At 53.9% G+C, this 15869-nt stretch overlaps 1 protein-coding gene across 6 annotated transcripts in view; it reads right to left on the bottom strand.

Annotated features, from left to right (window-relative positions):
• Window positions 1-15869, bottom strand: part of RRBP1 (ribosome binding protein 1) — a 68722-nt gene that overhangs the window by 17442 nt on the left and 35411 nt on the right. For all 6 annotated transcript variants that reach the window (XM_063108199.1, XM_063108173.1, XM_063108190.1 and 3 more), the window contains exons 3-7: window positions 13062-13210; window positions 11774-11896; window positions 6791-6943; window positions 5766-5884; window positions 3367-3520 (exon numbers count right to left, since the gene is read on the bottom strand). In XM_063108199.1, coding sequence (XP_062964269.1) covers window positions 3367-3520; window positions 5766-5884; window positions 6791-6943; window positions 11774-11896; window positions 13062-13210 — 698 coding nt within the window. The remainder of the gene's footprint in view (window positions 1-3366; window positions 3521-5765; window positions 5885-6790; window positions 6944-11773; window positions 11897-13061; window positions 13211-15869) is intronic.

Raw genomic sequence — 15869 nt, forward strand, 5'->3', positions numbered from 1 at the left:
CATGTCCTAGAATCTAATCACCTCTCCAAGTCCCCACCTTTCAATTACCATAATAGGATTTCCCACTCTCCACAATTACAGTGGGGATTAAGTTTTGGGGGTACATTCAACCCAAAGCAAACCACATAGAAACTGCCAGCGTTCAACCATTTCTGACCTACAGCAATGGCAACCTCGAATGGTCCAATCTAGTGTCCTGGAGACATTTCCACATCTGCACAGGCAAGTCTGCCTCGCCCCTGTTTAACAGTCACACAGAGCCTTGACGTGCAAGGCAGGCAGGCTGTTCCCAACATCTGGCAGTCCCAATCAGCATCCCAGTCCATATGGCAAGGATTCCCATACACAGGGCTCCTGGGGCAGATGTGCTAGTAGGGCCTCCCATTTAAGCAGCCCTTTGAAGGACTCAGTACCCCAAAAGGATAGATCACTGATTATTTAATCAACAAGCTTGTCTAGGGGCAGGACAGGGTAAGAGTGGCCAGTCAACCAATGATTCTTGTTAACTAAAGGAAGTTCTAAGTTGACCCTCAACACATTTACTATTTATTTACTCACTTACGTATGTATGTATGTATGGAGGCGGCTGGCTGGCACAGGGATCAAAACACTTGACATTGGTGTTACAGCACTGTGCTCTAACCAACTGAGCTAGCTGGCCAGCCCTCTCAACACCTTTAATGAGCTGATATTACCCACACCCCAGTTTTTAATCTCTTTTACAGCAACTGCTACAGAACCCAGCACTAAGCTAACTGCTTTGATAAGAGCTATCCAGGCAGAGGCAGGTCTGGAACCAGTGACGCCATTGCCAAGGCTGTGGATAAATGTGCACTGTGCAGTAGAAAATCAGAGCGGCTTTAGGACACGCAGTTTTCTACATTAGAATGTAGCAGGGGATCAGTTCAGTTCCAACTCCAAGGGAAGAAATGAACGGAGGAATGGCTGTAAGCCACTCCCCAGAGAGCAGACCCTGCTTCTCCTCTTCTACAGCATCATGCGCAGGAACTTCCGGCCTCCCACTGGCTCCAATGCCCTCCCAACTCTGCAGCGACTAAGATAGGGCAGGGACATCTGCAACTGAAAAAACCACCAGCTTCTTTCTCTCTTTTTTTTTTCTTTAAGAAAAGGGACTCCAGCTCAGACTGCAGGGAGACTGACTACACATGCTTTTCCATTCATTACCAGCATTAATTAGAACACGGGTTCTAGCAACAAGCAAACGAAAACCTACCTACCCTTAGGAACCAAAAACTTAAAATCTTTAATGGAAACCAGCTGCATACATCTTAGGACCTGAGATGACAATTCTCTGTGCATGGGAGAAGAACGTGGTTAGCACAGCCATTATACTGAACAGTTTCAAAGCTGGTACCCAGGCTGGGCAGGCTGACTGGGGACTTTTATAAAAACCCTCCTGGATTTCTAAAATCCAGTTCATCCACTGGAATAAGGAGCCAGGACAGATACCGTCAGTGCCCTCAATCGTCACCTTCTCCCAAGCAGGGCCCACCAAGCCATCCAAAGGGACACAGGCACTGAGGGTCGGGAAGTGAGGGTCCCTTCTCTGAGGCCAACACTCTGGGATCCAAGGTCAGCGTAGGTGGCCACGCCCACCCTGGTCCCCAAATAGCTGGCTCACAGTGCGGTGGCCTCAGGTGAAGGAAGAACAGTCACAGAATGGAAACAGCCCCATTTTCACTTCAGCTTAACGTGGAGAGATGCTTCTTACAACCTAATCTTCTAGTCTAACTTGCAGATTTCTTGAACGGGACCTTGTGAAGTTCACATTCACTGAGCTCTTTTTCCGTGCAAGGTAACGTTCTAGTTTTAGGCACTCTGCATGTGTTGGCACGGTTAATCCCCACAGCCACCTATGGGACAGGTACTACTGTCATGCCCATGTTATAGACGGGGAAACTGAGGCTCTGAAACCGGCAGCTGATGCCAGAGGACTCACTGTCATCACCATGAGGGACAAAGAGGCAGCTGCACGCCCCTGGCTTCCCTCACCACCGCAGTCACAGAATCTTTGTTATTAGACCGGAAAGAATGGATTTCTGTCCAGCTGCAGGCAGGGGATGAGAGCTCGGAGGCCTGGCGAGGGCAGGAGATGCTGGGAGTCTGTGGCTTACTGGTGAGAGCCAGGGCCAGGCCTCTGGCCCAGGCTGGGTTGTTCATAGGAAGGTCACGTGATAGTGAACACTCACATTGGCAAGAGCAGCAGTTCACCAGCCCCAGATGCACCAGAACTATCTGAGAACCTTTAAATCATAACCACGGCCTGGCCCATCCCAAAGGTCTGATCTCACTGGTCTGGGTGGATCTTCTCTACATGAAAATCAGAAACCCATCACCCATCTCAATTCCACCTAAATTCAAGTGGCTGTTTACTTGTTCATGTTCTCTTTTAGTCCCTTATACACATTTGGATGTCATCCTTACAACTTTGTGCCTGGTAGTCTAGTCCCTTCTAAGAGACAGCCCCAGTGCCCTCACGCACTACTGCCTGGTTTCAGTGACGGAGCAGGAACAGCTGCAAAGCCCCTGAGTCACAAGGATCTCCTCGTTATCCAGAAAAGCCAAACCCAAAGCTGCATGACACCCAGGACTGTCATGCCTGAGGCAGCCGCCCCATGCCTGGTCAACCTGCCCTGACATGGGCCAGTTGGAGGATCACAAGTCATCAGGTCAATGGCACCAAGGCATCTGGGCTGAGGAAAACATGCTGGAGGTTGCCCAGTGCACTTTGGAGACAGGAGGACAATTTTCCTCTCTTGAAGGACAATGGGCATTCTCCTGGGAAAACAGGCTTCGAGGCCACAGAGGCTGAGAAAAAAGAAAATAACCACCTGGCCTCGAAGTCAGGGGCTGTGTCTGTGGAGAGCTAGTTGGGCTGGCTACTTGGGAGCTGAGGTACCATGGTGGTGGCAAGTACGGGAGGATGAACACAGCTCTGGAGCTAGACTCAGGGGTTCAAATTCTGCCTCTGCCACGTCCTGGCTGTGTGAACTTGGGGCAGTTGCTTAACACCTCTGTGCCTCAAACTTCCTCATGGGTAAAATGCAGGCACTAACAGTACCCTCGTAGGGTTACAATGAGAAATAGCTGAGTTCATGCTTGTAAAATACCCAGGACAATGTTTAGGACATAGAAAGCACCCATTCAATGCTAGCTATCGCTATTACTAACCAGGCTCAGGTCAAGGGCTTGAGCCCTAGCCCAGCCTACATCTCCAGCTGTCGCAGTCATGGCTGCAAAGGGACGACCCAGTGTGGGTGGGGAAGTCCTAGCTCAAATCCACTATGCAGACAGGCTTGGTGAGCGGTGAACAGGGCACCGAAGTGGCTGCCACCCCAAACTCACCTGCAGCTGCAGGACCTGCTTCTCAAAGGCGGCTGCCTTGGTTTCCAGAGCCTTCCGCTGCTGCTCCTCCTGTCGTGCAGCCTCCGACTTCTCCACCAGCTCCTTGCTGACCTTGCTGAGCTCCTGACGGAGCTTGGCCAGCTCTGCATTCTGCCTGCAAGACAGTCATCAGCCCCTGACTGATGGACAGAAAAGGGTGATGGGGACCCGTGGTCAGAGCCTTCCCACCAGCACACCTACTCTTTTGTAAGTAGTTACCCGAGTCTTGGTGCCATTACCAAAGCCCCTTTTGCATTAACCGTCACGTGGGGTTTGGGGTGTATTTTACTGAAGATGTTATTTTACCAGCATATGGACCAGAGAAGTAAAGAGTGAAGTGTGCACTAAGCATCCCACAGGAGCCCATTTCAGAAGCATCTGGAAATTCAGACAGAACAAAAGGCCAGATGCTGTTCTCTTTATTGCTGCTCTGGGGGCAAACAAGCCCTGAGATGCAGGCCGACTTGCCTCGACCTTCTGCAGGGCCACAGCAGCAGCTGCGGGAGTCTACAGCCCCCTTCACTGCCTGAAGAGACCATGGCCAGGCGGGGACACTGCCCAGCACTTCAAAAGCTGGGCCTCAGGATGCAAGAGGAATGTTCTGGAGTCACAGGACACTCGACTGACAGGAAAAGTGGGGCAGCTGGAGGCCTGCCTTTCTAGCAGGAGGAGCACAACCAGTATGCCGGCTGCTTCACTAGCACAGACACCCCCTCTTCAAGGCAGGGAACTGACTATCCAGCCAAGGGACAGCACCACCAAGACGAAGGGTACAGACAAGACTGTCCACAACCTTGGGGGACAGCACCAGGCCAGGTGGAGGTGGCAGGTCTTAACTCTCTGACGCTGGTTGCCTCAGTCTACACTGGGGAGGCTGCCTCAGAGCTCTCTGCAGGGCTGTCAGCTCAAGTGCTTTATGATGCCAAGATTCAAGCGAGCTGGGATGAAGGTGGGAGCCTGCGTGGGCAGCCCCTCAGACTGACCTGGAGCTGAGCTCAGGCCTGGGAAAACCCCTGCTGTTGAGCACCCCACATTGGTCAGGGCTCCCAGACTGACATGCGTCAGCAGCATCCACCTTGGGGTGACAAGTCTCCAGGCTTTAGAGCTTTCTGCAGTAAGGAGGTCACAAGAGAGTACATGAGAGGCCAGAGCATTCCTCAGTCTGTGTTCACCTTCTGCTGTGGCTTCTGAGGAAACGGCAGCCACAAACCTCCAACCCGCCAATGGATCAGACAGGGATGAAGATCTGTGCAGACACACCCAGAGCAAACCTGGACAGAGAGACTGGCCTGGGGGAGGTGGACCGTTAGACCTCACCTCATACCAGGGGGGCCACCAGAAAAACAGACGTGTGGCCCAGGCTCCCCTCCCTGTCCAGCTCCTGTGCTGGGCTCTCTCTGCCCAAGTCGCAGCCAAAGGACTAAGGGTGCCGACGCACTCCACTTCAGTCACTCCTCCTCTTGGTGAGGGCAGATGCTCCAAAGTCACTGACAAGGACATCAGGGTGCCATTCAGCCTTACAAAGAGATCTGATTTCTAGACCGGCGTTAGCAAGACACAGCCCACCAGAACCCCAGAAAGTCCCTGCAGGGCACTTCAGGCCAGAAGGCAAAGAAATGTGTCTGGGAAGACAATGCAGCGGGCTTCTTGGGGGCCATCCTGCTGAGACTGTCATGCTTGAAACAGGGAGGCAGAAGAAAGCACAGCTGGACTTAACACCAGAGGTGCAGCACCACTGCAGGGTTGGCAACTCTCTGTGCACTCTCCAGCACGTCAGCTGCTCAGGGGAACACTGAGATGGAGAACGGTGCTAAGCAAGGTGGCCCATGCACTGTGAAACAACACTCAGTCCATACATCAGAAGCAACGTCCCCTCCATTGCAGGAGACTGTTCCTAGTGCGGAATCAAAGCCCATAGCAGCTCCCTAACCACCAACAAACTCGCATCCGGGACAAACTGCTGGGCCTCTATACTCTGGGCCACAAGCAGGAGTTTTTAAAAACCTCTCATAACATGGGGAAAGCATCATCGCTCTTCAAGGAGAGTCAGATGGCAGCACCAGCCAGGACCTGGGGGACACCAGATCCATGCACACCAGGCATGGCAAGCACAGGCTGCAGGCTGGAGCACGGCCACCTGTCAGAACACTCAGCTGCTCAGAACCCACACAGGAGATGGAGGGACACTGTACAGGGAGGGAGCAGAACCACACACATGGCCCTGTATGTACATGTGTATGGCCACGCATGGCTGCCATGCTGGCCATACACCCAGTAAAGAAGCCTGGGGACCCCTTGCTGGCTCCAAAGCCCCTCAGGGATGTGCTATGGCTATGTCTGAGTGGGGACGCTCAGCTTACTTGCTCTCCACCTGGCTTGTGGCCTGGTTCAAGGCGTCCCGCAGGATGGAGTTCTCCTGCTGCAGACGGGCCAGCTGAGTGTTGGGGCCATTCTCCAGCTGCTCCTGCAGAGTCCGGATCTGAAAATTCATCGACAAGGACATCAGAGTGCTGCTCAGCCTCACAAAGAGAACTGATTCTCAACTGGGGTCAGCAAGGACACAGCCCAACAACAGAAAACCCCCAGGAGGCTCCACCTTCCTTTATGGAAGGATCCCATAAAACAAGGGGCCTGAAAATCACACAGCTCGTGTCAGGGGCTTGAGGCCAAATGTGACCTCCCAGTGACACGCCCCCTCTCCCCCACTGCTCATGGCCTGCCCACAACTGAGCACTTGGCTCCGAGCCTCAGACACGCTCTGTGCACAGCTGCCTCTGAGGTCACACGGGCTCTGTTCTCAGATAAAGCTCGTGGTCACAGCCACAGTCTGTACCTCTCCCAAGGAAGACTCATTTCTTGCCCTCTAATCTGCCATGGCCCATCCAGAGACGTGCAACGGGAAAGAGGCCACAGCTGATGATGAAGATGAACACAAGAGAGGCTCAGAAGACAGTGTCAGGCTCTGACTATGGCAGCCGGTCTGGACGGGCGGCCACCAGTGCTGGCCTCAAGCCCAGTGCTGGAGCTGTGCAATTTTCAGGCCTCTTATTTATGGGATCCTCCCAACCATGTGTGGAGAGGGTGGAGCCAGCATTACTCCTGGTTCACATGGAGGCTGACAACTAGACCACAGGCACCCAGGAGCAAGGGACACAGGCTGGTTACTCACTTGAGGATAGGCTCTTGAAAATGTCTTTTATACCTTCCTGGTTGTTAACATTAGACACACACAATGAGCTGCCTGACACTGTCCAGCCCAATCCAACAGCCCCTGCCCCTCTACAATCTAACCAGACTCTGCAGACCCTCCTGCGGACATCCTCAACCCCTCCTCGCCCCCGCCCTGGCACCCCTGTTCACCGTCCCCCCCGCGGCCGTTGCCCACCTTGGCCTGCAGCTGCTGTACCTCCTTCACATGCTCCTGGTAGCTGGCCTGCATGCGCGCCTGCACGGCTGCAATCTCCTGTTCCCGGGCCACAAGCTGCTTTTTCACCTTGGCCTCCCCGGCTGCTGCCTTGGCCTTTTCTGCTGCCATCTCCTGGGAGGAAAGCAGCAGAGAGAGGCTTGTGAGCTGGGTGGGGGCGGGAGCTCATCAGACGTTGCCAGAGCGGGGCTGGGAGGAGGCTTGAGAGCAGAGCGCAGACCCCTCCTGCCGGCTGACTTCTCAGACAGACTCAGGGCAGTGGCAGCAGGAGCAGCAAGTGGTGGCAGGGGATCCCTGGGAAATCCTACTGGCCCTGGCCGGCTGTGGGCTCCATGTCAAGCCTTGGCCACAGTGGAGGCGTTGGACACAGCAGAAAGACATGCTGTGCTGTCCCTGGGCTCTGCAGGGCATTGGCTCAGCCCTCCTGTGATTACACCACCATGGCTTGGCTCAGTCACCAACATCCAGGTTTCTGGAATGCCTATTCTACTCAAGCACCTTTACTAGGACTGAGAAGGTGGCATACCTTGATGGCTGGGGTGGGGTGGGGTGGGGACAGGGACAGCTGCCTGTCCCACCGTGGCTAAGGGATCAGCCCCATTCCTGGAGGGCCTGGGTCTCCATGGGCAGTTGTCTGTCTTCAGGGGAACTTCTGCCCTGCTCAGTACCAGATGCCCACGGATGAACACAGGACGCCAAGTCTGGGGACCTGGTGCCTCAGGCAGGGGTAGAGCGCAGGGTGGGAAGGGCTGGCGTGGTCTCTGTCATCCCTGAGAAATGGCAATGGATGGATGCCATGTGGCAGCAGGGGTGACAACTCGAGGAAGGGGCAACATAACGTGCCCCTGGGGAGGAGAACTCCCTGCCTAGTGGGCCTCTGGCCCAACCAGCACCTACTTGATGTGAAAATATACTAAGAACACAGCTGGCCTAGACAACCAGGGTACAAGTGTCCCACGAGATTCAAGGCCCTGCCCCTTGCTTGTTGTCCTGGGCAGTGAACCAGGAGGGGAGACATCCTCTCCCTCCCCTGCTACGGCTATAGGGCAGCCCCTCCCAAAGGCCAGACTGTCCCCTTGCCTGAGATGAGAAAGAGTCCCAGGGAGAGGGCTGAGCTGATCAGTGCCCACCAGGTGTCAGTGCTGTTCCCACTGTGTGCCTGGCACCCCCTGGAACCACCTGGGACCCAATGGCCCCACTTTTCAAAGACAATCTTTTTGGCTCTGCCCAGCATGAGAAGTCCACAAGAACTCCACCAATTATCTCAGAAACAGGAGGGGTAGCTAACACTGTGCCCACTGTAGGACAAGCATGATCTCGCTGAACTCTCTTAGTAAGACAAGGATTGTGATCTCCATTGCAAGCTGAGGTCACTGAGCCTTGGAGAGGATACATGGTCCAAGGCTGGGGAGAAGCTCCAAGTGGCAGGGGCAGGGCCTGAACCTGGGACTATGCAAGCCCAAGAGGTTCCCAGACAGGGGGTGACGATGATGCCCACTCCTCTGTCCCGGCTGGGGAGGCCTCCAGGCAAGCAGCAGAGGACAAGTCAGCGGTGAATCCAGGGCTCCTTTGTTCCTCCTCCTCTAACTCACGTGGCCCTGCCAGCCCACCACTGGCACACGGGTGTGGTGGGGATGGCTGGAAGCCCCCACACACCAGCAAAGCAGGAAGGCTCCTCTCTTTGCTGGGTTTCCCACACAACAGTCCCTCAAAGTGGATGGCCCACCCTTGTGAAAAAGAAACCAAAGTTCAGAAAGGCCCTGGCATGCCCATAGCCACAGAGATGGCAGGCGAAGAGCCACACACGGACTGTCCTCTGTCCACTTCTACTCGACATGCCAGACACCCAGGAATACCCTGCCCCAGCCCTGGGCAGGCCTCACGCATTTCTGGGAATCCACCCAGCTCAAGGCATGCAGGTCCCAATTTCCTGGGGGTCAGGGTTCCAAGGCCACCAGAATTCAATGGAACTTACCCCTTTCCTTGGCCTCTGGGCTTTTTTAAAAAAAGACAAGGCCTAGCTGAGGCTTGAACAGGAAGCAGCCTCCACCAGGAAAGCTGACAACAGGGACTCCTCCCACCCCAGGAGCACACGCTCTGAGTATCCCAGAGGGCCTCGGGCTCCCTAACTGCAACCTGATTCAGGGCCCGATCTCCTCCCAGGCCTTAAAGCTGAGTATCCCAGTGAGCACAGGATGGGTCTAGTTGGGAGCGTGGCTGTAGAAGAGACAGCTGGAAAGGCTTTCCAGAAGGTTGTGCCTTCCTGGCTACAACACTGCAGCCCTACATGGATTCCTCACACCCACACACTGGGCCCTGAAGACTCTCAAGGTGCCTGGACTGGTCCTTGAACCCCACTCTGCTGGGACTTCACACGTTCAGGAGATGACCCAAACAATCTCAGTGCATCCAAATCGTGCCTTCAGCATCGGATCCCAAGAAATGAAATTAAGCAAAACCTCTTTTTCAACTATAAAACTTCTCTTCAAGTACAAATAAAATATGTGGAAGAGACTAGAACACGAAATGCAGGTCCTATCGGTCTCACCAACTCCTGTGGGGACTGAGGTAAGAACTTCTACATTCTCAATCGTTTATTTTCTCAGTTTCCCTCCACGGTGTCGGGCTAGGAGATGTGACACAGCAAAGAAGTAAACACATCAGCTCAGCTCAGGACTTCAAAAGACAGCTACTGGAACCCAATGTCCCTGAATTCCAGGAGCACAGAGGAGAAAATGGCCAAATGCATAAACTGCAAACATTTAACTATTTACAAGAGGAAGATGTAAAATGCCAACAAAGGCTTCCTCTCAGCTGTGAGCCGGCCTTAGGGCCTCGGTGGCACTTGCTGGTAGCACTGTTAGGCTGGGCGAAGCAGGGTGGCTAGTGTTTGCTCTCTGGGACTCACATCCAACAGGTGCCAGGCAGCGACACATGATGCCTAATTGTAGGTGACCTCCATGTGGAACAGGAATCTGGGGAGCTCCAGAAGGTTCCCAAGGGAGGAAGAATAAATGAGTCTCTAGGTACAAGAAGGAAATTTCTGGACAGCTAAGCAGGAAAGGGCATTTGAGACCAAGGGAAGAGTAGGAGGAGGCACAGAGGAAGCAAGAAGGGGCAGGGCACGCTGGATGCGGCAGGGTGCAGGGAGGGGTGAGGCAGGGCAGGCAGGCGAGGCGGTGCTGGGGGCGCAGACCTGGGTCTGAAGATCAGGAGCCACTGGCACTAGCACTGACAGCCCATGAGGACCTCCCTGCTGCAGGAAGGATGTGGGTTGGGGAGGGCAGGCTGTGGCTGGATGCTCTGTTGAACTTCTCGCCTCTGAGCCAAGGCCCAGCACTGGAGGGAGAACTGGGAAATGACAATCACAGTTGTGGCCCTGAGTGGGTTAACTGCCATTGTGGTTTTGGAAGTCACACCATGTGGCCACCACTGAGGCAGAGCTTGCCTACCGAGTGACCAGCACAAGGGACCGCCTCTAAGGGCTCTCCCTCTCTCACACCTGCCACACTGCCCTAGTGGGGACGAGATGGGGCCACAAGCCACAGTCAGAGGTTGCAACCTACTGAGTCCTCACACTGCAAGCCCATTCTAAGTTAAAGGGGCAGGTACAAGTCATTAACCAGGCCCATACAACCAAGCAGCTGTGCAAATGCTCACTTGACTTCGGGGGTGGACAAATTTTCACAGTGATTTTTCAGTTTGTTTAGAAAGGAGTGTATGGAAGAATGGTTCCCTGAAACAGTGGACTCTTAACCAGTGGTGTGCTGGTCAGCCGGCTCTTAGGGGGTGGGAGGGCTCTGATTTGTAGCATTTCCCAATCTCTGTGTTGTGAACACTTTTACGACGGCCTATGCCTAACTCCAAGTGTGCTGCTCCTGAGCGTGGTGTCAGGGAAAGACGTGCATCAAAGGCTCTCATGAGCAAGTTGCTCCAGCCCCTGCATTCAACCTATAACCAAGGACGGCTCCAGTGAAGGCCGTATGTGGGCACGTCTTGAGAGATAAGACAGGCCCACATGAGCTCTAGGGAAGGCCACCCGAGGCCTGTCTTTCTTCTCTCTGTTCCTGGGCATAATAATTACAAAGAAAAAACATCCCAAGGCCTATCTTCTGCTCCTGCCCCTCCCCCACCCAGCCAACGTTCCCATCTGGCTCAGAGCTCAGAGTACAGTTCGCCTAAATTTGGGACAGAAAGTCAGCTGTCTCACTTCCCATTCTTCATAAACGAGCATCAGAGGTGCCCAGAGGAAGAAGGACTACCAACAGTGCCAAGCTTGGCCCAAGACAGAGGATGCAGGTAAGCGGGGAGAGGCACAAGCAGACCCATAGCACGGCAGGGAAAAGACAGCATGACAACACAGTGTAACCAGCTCCGTGGGGCCAGGAGTCCCTTGCCCTGCCCCGCACTTCCTCTGGGAAGGATGGGGCACCAGGACTCACCCTTCAGAAGACAGAGGCAAGGGAGTGAACTTGGCAGGGGCAAGAGCAGCCCCCTAGGCCTCAGGTCCTGGCACACCCTCAACGATGCCCCAGCCCTACCCATCACCGATAGTCACTCAGAGTACAAGTCTCACCTGCCAAGCTGCCAGCTGACACTGAGGAGCCAGGCCTTTCCCTGCACAATATTCCCCACTGACGACAGAAACAGGCAGGAAAGCAGCCCCCACAGCCCGTCCCCCAAGTGTGTGCTCCAATGCTCGACCTCAGGTCAGCTGTGCCCATCCTTATTCTAGGCATATGCGCCCCCAAGAGATGGCCCATCATCATGGGACTGGTCAGTGAAAGCCAGCTCTGGTCCACCTCATCACAAACTGAGGTCCCGTGTGGGGAAGCTGCACACCTCAGAGCCGACCCTATGATCCTGTGATCCACGGGCAGCCCCGGCCACAGCCCCAGGGGTGAGAGCTCAGAGGACAGGGAGAGCTGCTTGCTCGGGGTGTACCTTATTGAGTTCCCTCAGTCTGCTCTTGGCAGCAGCCGCATCTTCCTGCTCTGTGGCCAGCAGCTTCTCCTTCTCTTCCAGCTGGCGTTTCAGAATCGCCACGGGGTCACCCTTCTGAGTGGCCTGGAAATGCCCACACAGCCGCATTAACAGAAGGGTTGGACAGACACTTGGTTTGTCCCCACCCCCAGCAATCAGACAAGAGCAGAGGCCTGAGCACCTGATGAAGTGGGAGCCGGGGCTTCAAAGATGAGTGGTTCCATCCTGACTCCAGACCCTTTTGGGGGGACAAGCAGCCCAGCCTGCTGGGGCCTCCCAGGCCCAGTGTGTATAGGGGCTCTGGGGCCAAAAGTTTTAGATCCCAACCCCTCTGAGGAGCGGCTGACCAACACTTCCGGCTGGGAGCCCACCCTGAGCCAGGCTGGAGGTCACTGGCCTGCAGCATGGGAGCTGGGGGAGAGGAGTAGGGACAATGGCCTGAGCTGAGCAGGGGCCTCTCTTGTGGTCATCCTGACCACTTCCAGCCACTCATGCCTAGGAGACCCTCCACTGCTGACAGAGGAGCTCCCAGCACAGCTGGGCCTGTGCATGATGTGTGTCACACCGAGTCACAGCCAGAAGGGGAGTGGCTCCCACTGGCCTCAAGGCAGAGGCCCCCAGCCTGTCTCTCTAGACACCCCCCGAAATCTCTAACCACTGAATTCTCCAGCAAAATTACCTAGAATTCCAACTCTAGTTAAGGAACGAACATGTGCCAACCATCACTTCTTGGGGACAGCTCAGTGGCCAGAGGCACCAGAGGCTGGGAGCTAGCCTCGGACCTTGCCCGACACAGGGAGGGAAAACAGAGGTACTTCTGGGCTCTCACAGGGTTCCCTCACACATGTGTCCCTCCACCTTCCTTCCTACACCCTGAGCTCTGACCGCAAACCAGCTGGGCCTCAGCTCCTGTGTTCCAACCCCAGGACACCCTGGAATGCAGAGACCTGTCCTATACCTTATCAGCCTTCCTGTTTCAGTGGCTGGGCTGTGGCAGAAGCCAAAGCATTTGCAGGGTGATTCATGTAGCCTGACCTGGGCAAGGAAGGAGCAGGGGATGCTCTTTTATGAACATTCTCTCTGCAGCTTGGCAGGCCGGGTGTGGCTAACCTGCCAGGCACCTCCTGGAAGGACTGGGGCTCCAGGTCCCGCAATCATGCAACTCCCTGAGGGGGAGGGGAGGGAAAGGCAGAACCGTGGGGCCAGCTGCAATGGCCCCTAAGCATGGCCAGTGGGAGGGCAGGCCCACCTTATGCCAGGTGTCCTGAACGACGCCAGCCTTCTCCGACAGGATCTCGATGAGCCGCTGGGCCTCGCCCTCGCTGAACACCATGCTTCCAACCGTGGAGACCAGCGTCTTGTAGGGGAGGTAGAGAGGGCTGTCGGAATCCAGGGGCGCTGTGCAGCGAGAGGGAAGGAGTGGGGCTTACACTCACACACCAAAGTCCATCGCGCCCAGCCCCGGCAGAGAAGGTTAGGGCAGAGCCAGGAGAACTCTGTCTGACTCCCAGGCCAGTAGGCCAAGGGCAGCGAGCACGCTTTAGGTGTCCCTGTGCCATCCTCCTAATCCTCCCAAAGAAAGCCCCAGCCTGGGTTGGGAGTTACATCCCTCCTTTTCCATCATCAACACGACCCCAAGCAGAGCTAAAGCAAGGCATACTTTTGCTGAAGGTATTTTCCTTCCTTCTTTTTCCAGCAAATGCCTTGGTCCAGTTCTTGCCCTGCATGGCCCAGCAAGGCTCTCCCACCCAGCCACGCTGAAGCCCTGTGGCCCATCGGGCCCTGGCTGACCAGTGAATCCATCCTTCGCCATACACAGACCCCAGCAGACATGGGAGAAGGACAGGAGGCAAGAGGGGGCTGCTTCCCGCACACCCAGGCTCAAACCCTTTATCTCCAGCTCTCCCTGGTGAAGATTCAGCAGTGACAGGGCTAGAGTGAGGGAGGGTTGGGCTGGGTTCTTCCAGAACAGGCATGTCCCTTCGCCAATCCCTGAGTGTCTGCCTGGAGGACACAGAGCCACCTGCCAACAACCGTCCCTTCTGAAAAACTGACCACCCTCCCACCCACCCTGTGCACACATGGCTTCGCTCTCATTGTGGCTCTCATGTAGCCTTGAAGGCAAGTAAGGATTTAATGAGATGCCGTGCCTGAGATGCCTGGCCATGCCTTCTGCTGAGGCCTGCATCTGCCCCATAGCCAAAGCACACGGCCAAAAATGAGCTGAAACAAAGAAAACAGAGCTGCCTGCAGCGGCCCCTTCAGCTAAGCCCACCTCATGAGGACAATCAATGGGGAGGGTTTCCATAGCAACCCTGAATTCTCTGGCTTGTCACAATATTTTTACTTACTAGTCACAACATTTCCATTTCAAGTCAAAGCATTTAGCATGATACCTTAATAAGGGCAATGTGGGATGTGGGCGAGCTGGTTGCTATTAGCTCCTTTATTTTATAAATTCTTACCTTGGTGCAGCTCGGGAGATTAACTGCATTGATAATGAAGGCCCAAGAGCTCATGGGTGCCACAAAAAGAGGTACTGGGGAGCATGCCCCCTCAGCCTTTGTTTTCTTTGGTGGGGCAGCTGGCCGGTACAGGGATCTGAACCTTGGTGTTAAAACACTATGCTCTAACCAACTGAGCTAACCAGCCAGCCTTCTCTCTTTTCATTGACACGTATATAAAATGATCTTAATGATAAACTTATGTACACTAGAGAAAATTCTTAGTCAAGTCAAAAGAAGATAAAAGCCCCTCATGAGCTCACTCTCAGGAGAAAACCCCATGCTAACATTTTGGTTTCTGGGCTTCCTGCTCCCGCTGCGCCCACTCCAGCCTGCACAGACATGTTTCTTGCCAATACTTTCCAGGAGAGGGAGACCACAGTTTCAAAGATACCACTGGAGCTACAGAGGGGGCAGGGCAACTTAACTTCCTAAGACTGTGTCCAGCTAACAGGTGCACAGACATTTCCCTTTCCTGACAGAAAGGCCTACTCCTACACCTTCCAACACAGGCGCCACCAGCCACATGTGGCGACAGACTAATTGAGATAAGGCTAGTGCAATACAAGATGTGTTACAATAGAAAGTGCACAAGGGAGTTCGAAGACTTGGTATGAAAAAAAAACGTAAAGTATCTAATAATTTTATATATTAATTGCATATCAAAATGATAATATTTTGGATAAATTGGGCTAAATAAAATATATCATTAAGATGTTTCCCGTTTGTTTCTGGTTTGCCTTTTTGAATGTGGCTAGCTAACTAGGAACATGTGAATTACATACGCGGCTGACATGAGCAGCTCGTACATGCAGCTCATGTTGTATTTCTCTTGGACTGGCTGGTCTGCTTTTCCAGCCCTGGGGATCCCCAAAGCGCTTCCTGCTGAAATCCTGGCAGCCCCTGTCCCTGCAAAGGCCCCAGAGTGACTGAGGGCTCTGGCCTCTCATGAACTCTCTCCTTAAAGACCACCCCTCCAGGCCTCATGGCCCCTAGTGCACCACCGGGAGGGGAGACATCTGGATAATGCAGCTGAAGGACACTTCACGACTGAATGTCATTTCCTGCACAGGCGTCACCCCGGCCAGATGCTCCCCGCACTGTCTCAGCAACCGTGTGCTCTCCTTCCTGCATGCTCTGTCCACAGAATGCTTCTGAGAGTAGCATCCTAATAAATCTTTACTGTAGCTTTCTAATGTAATTACATTCCATTTTATTAGCTGTTTTAATTTTAAAAGGTAATAAAAACTTGTAACAAGTGAAACAAATCCAAAGCTATGAAGAGCAAAATTTAACTCTCCTCTGCCCATCCCCCTCCACCTGCCAGGAAAAACTTCCATGGCCTTCTCCATGCTCGGACAAACACTATCTTTTAAATTATTTTTAGAGAGCCATATAACATTACAAAACCCTTTTCATTAAATCTTTTAGGTGAGAACCGTGCTATCTCTATTCTCCCCAAATCAAGGGAAGTATAACCGAAAGAATAAAGAAAAGCACATAGCAGTAGGACTGAGACTTCTGGGCCTCTGGGTGAGTTGCATTTAAATAAC

Source organism: Cynocephalus volans, chromosome 1, assembly GCF_027409185.1.
Source record: "Cynocephalus volans isolate mCynVol1 chromosome 1, mCynVol1.pri, whole genome shotgun sequence".
NCBI classification, from domain to species: Eukaryota; Metazoa; Chordata; class Mammalia; order Dermoptera; family Cynocephalidae; genus Cynocephalus; species Cynocephalus volans.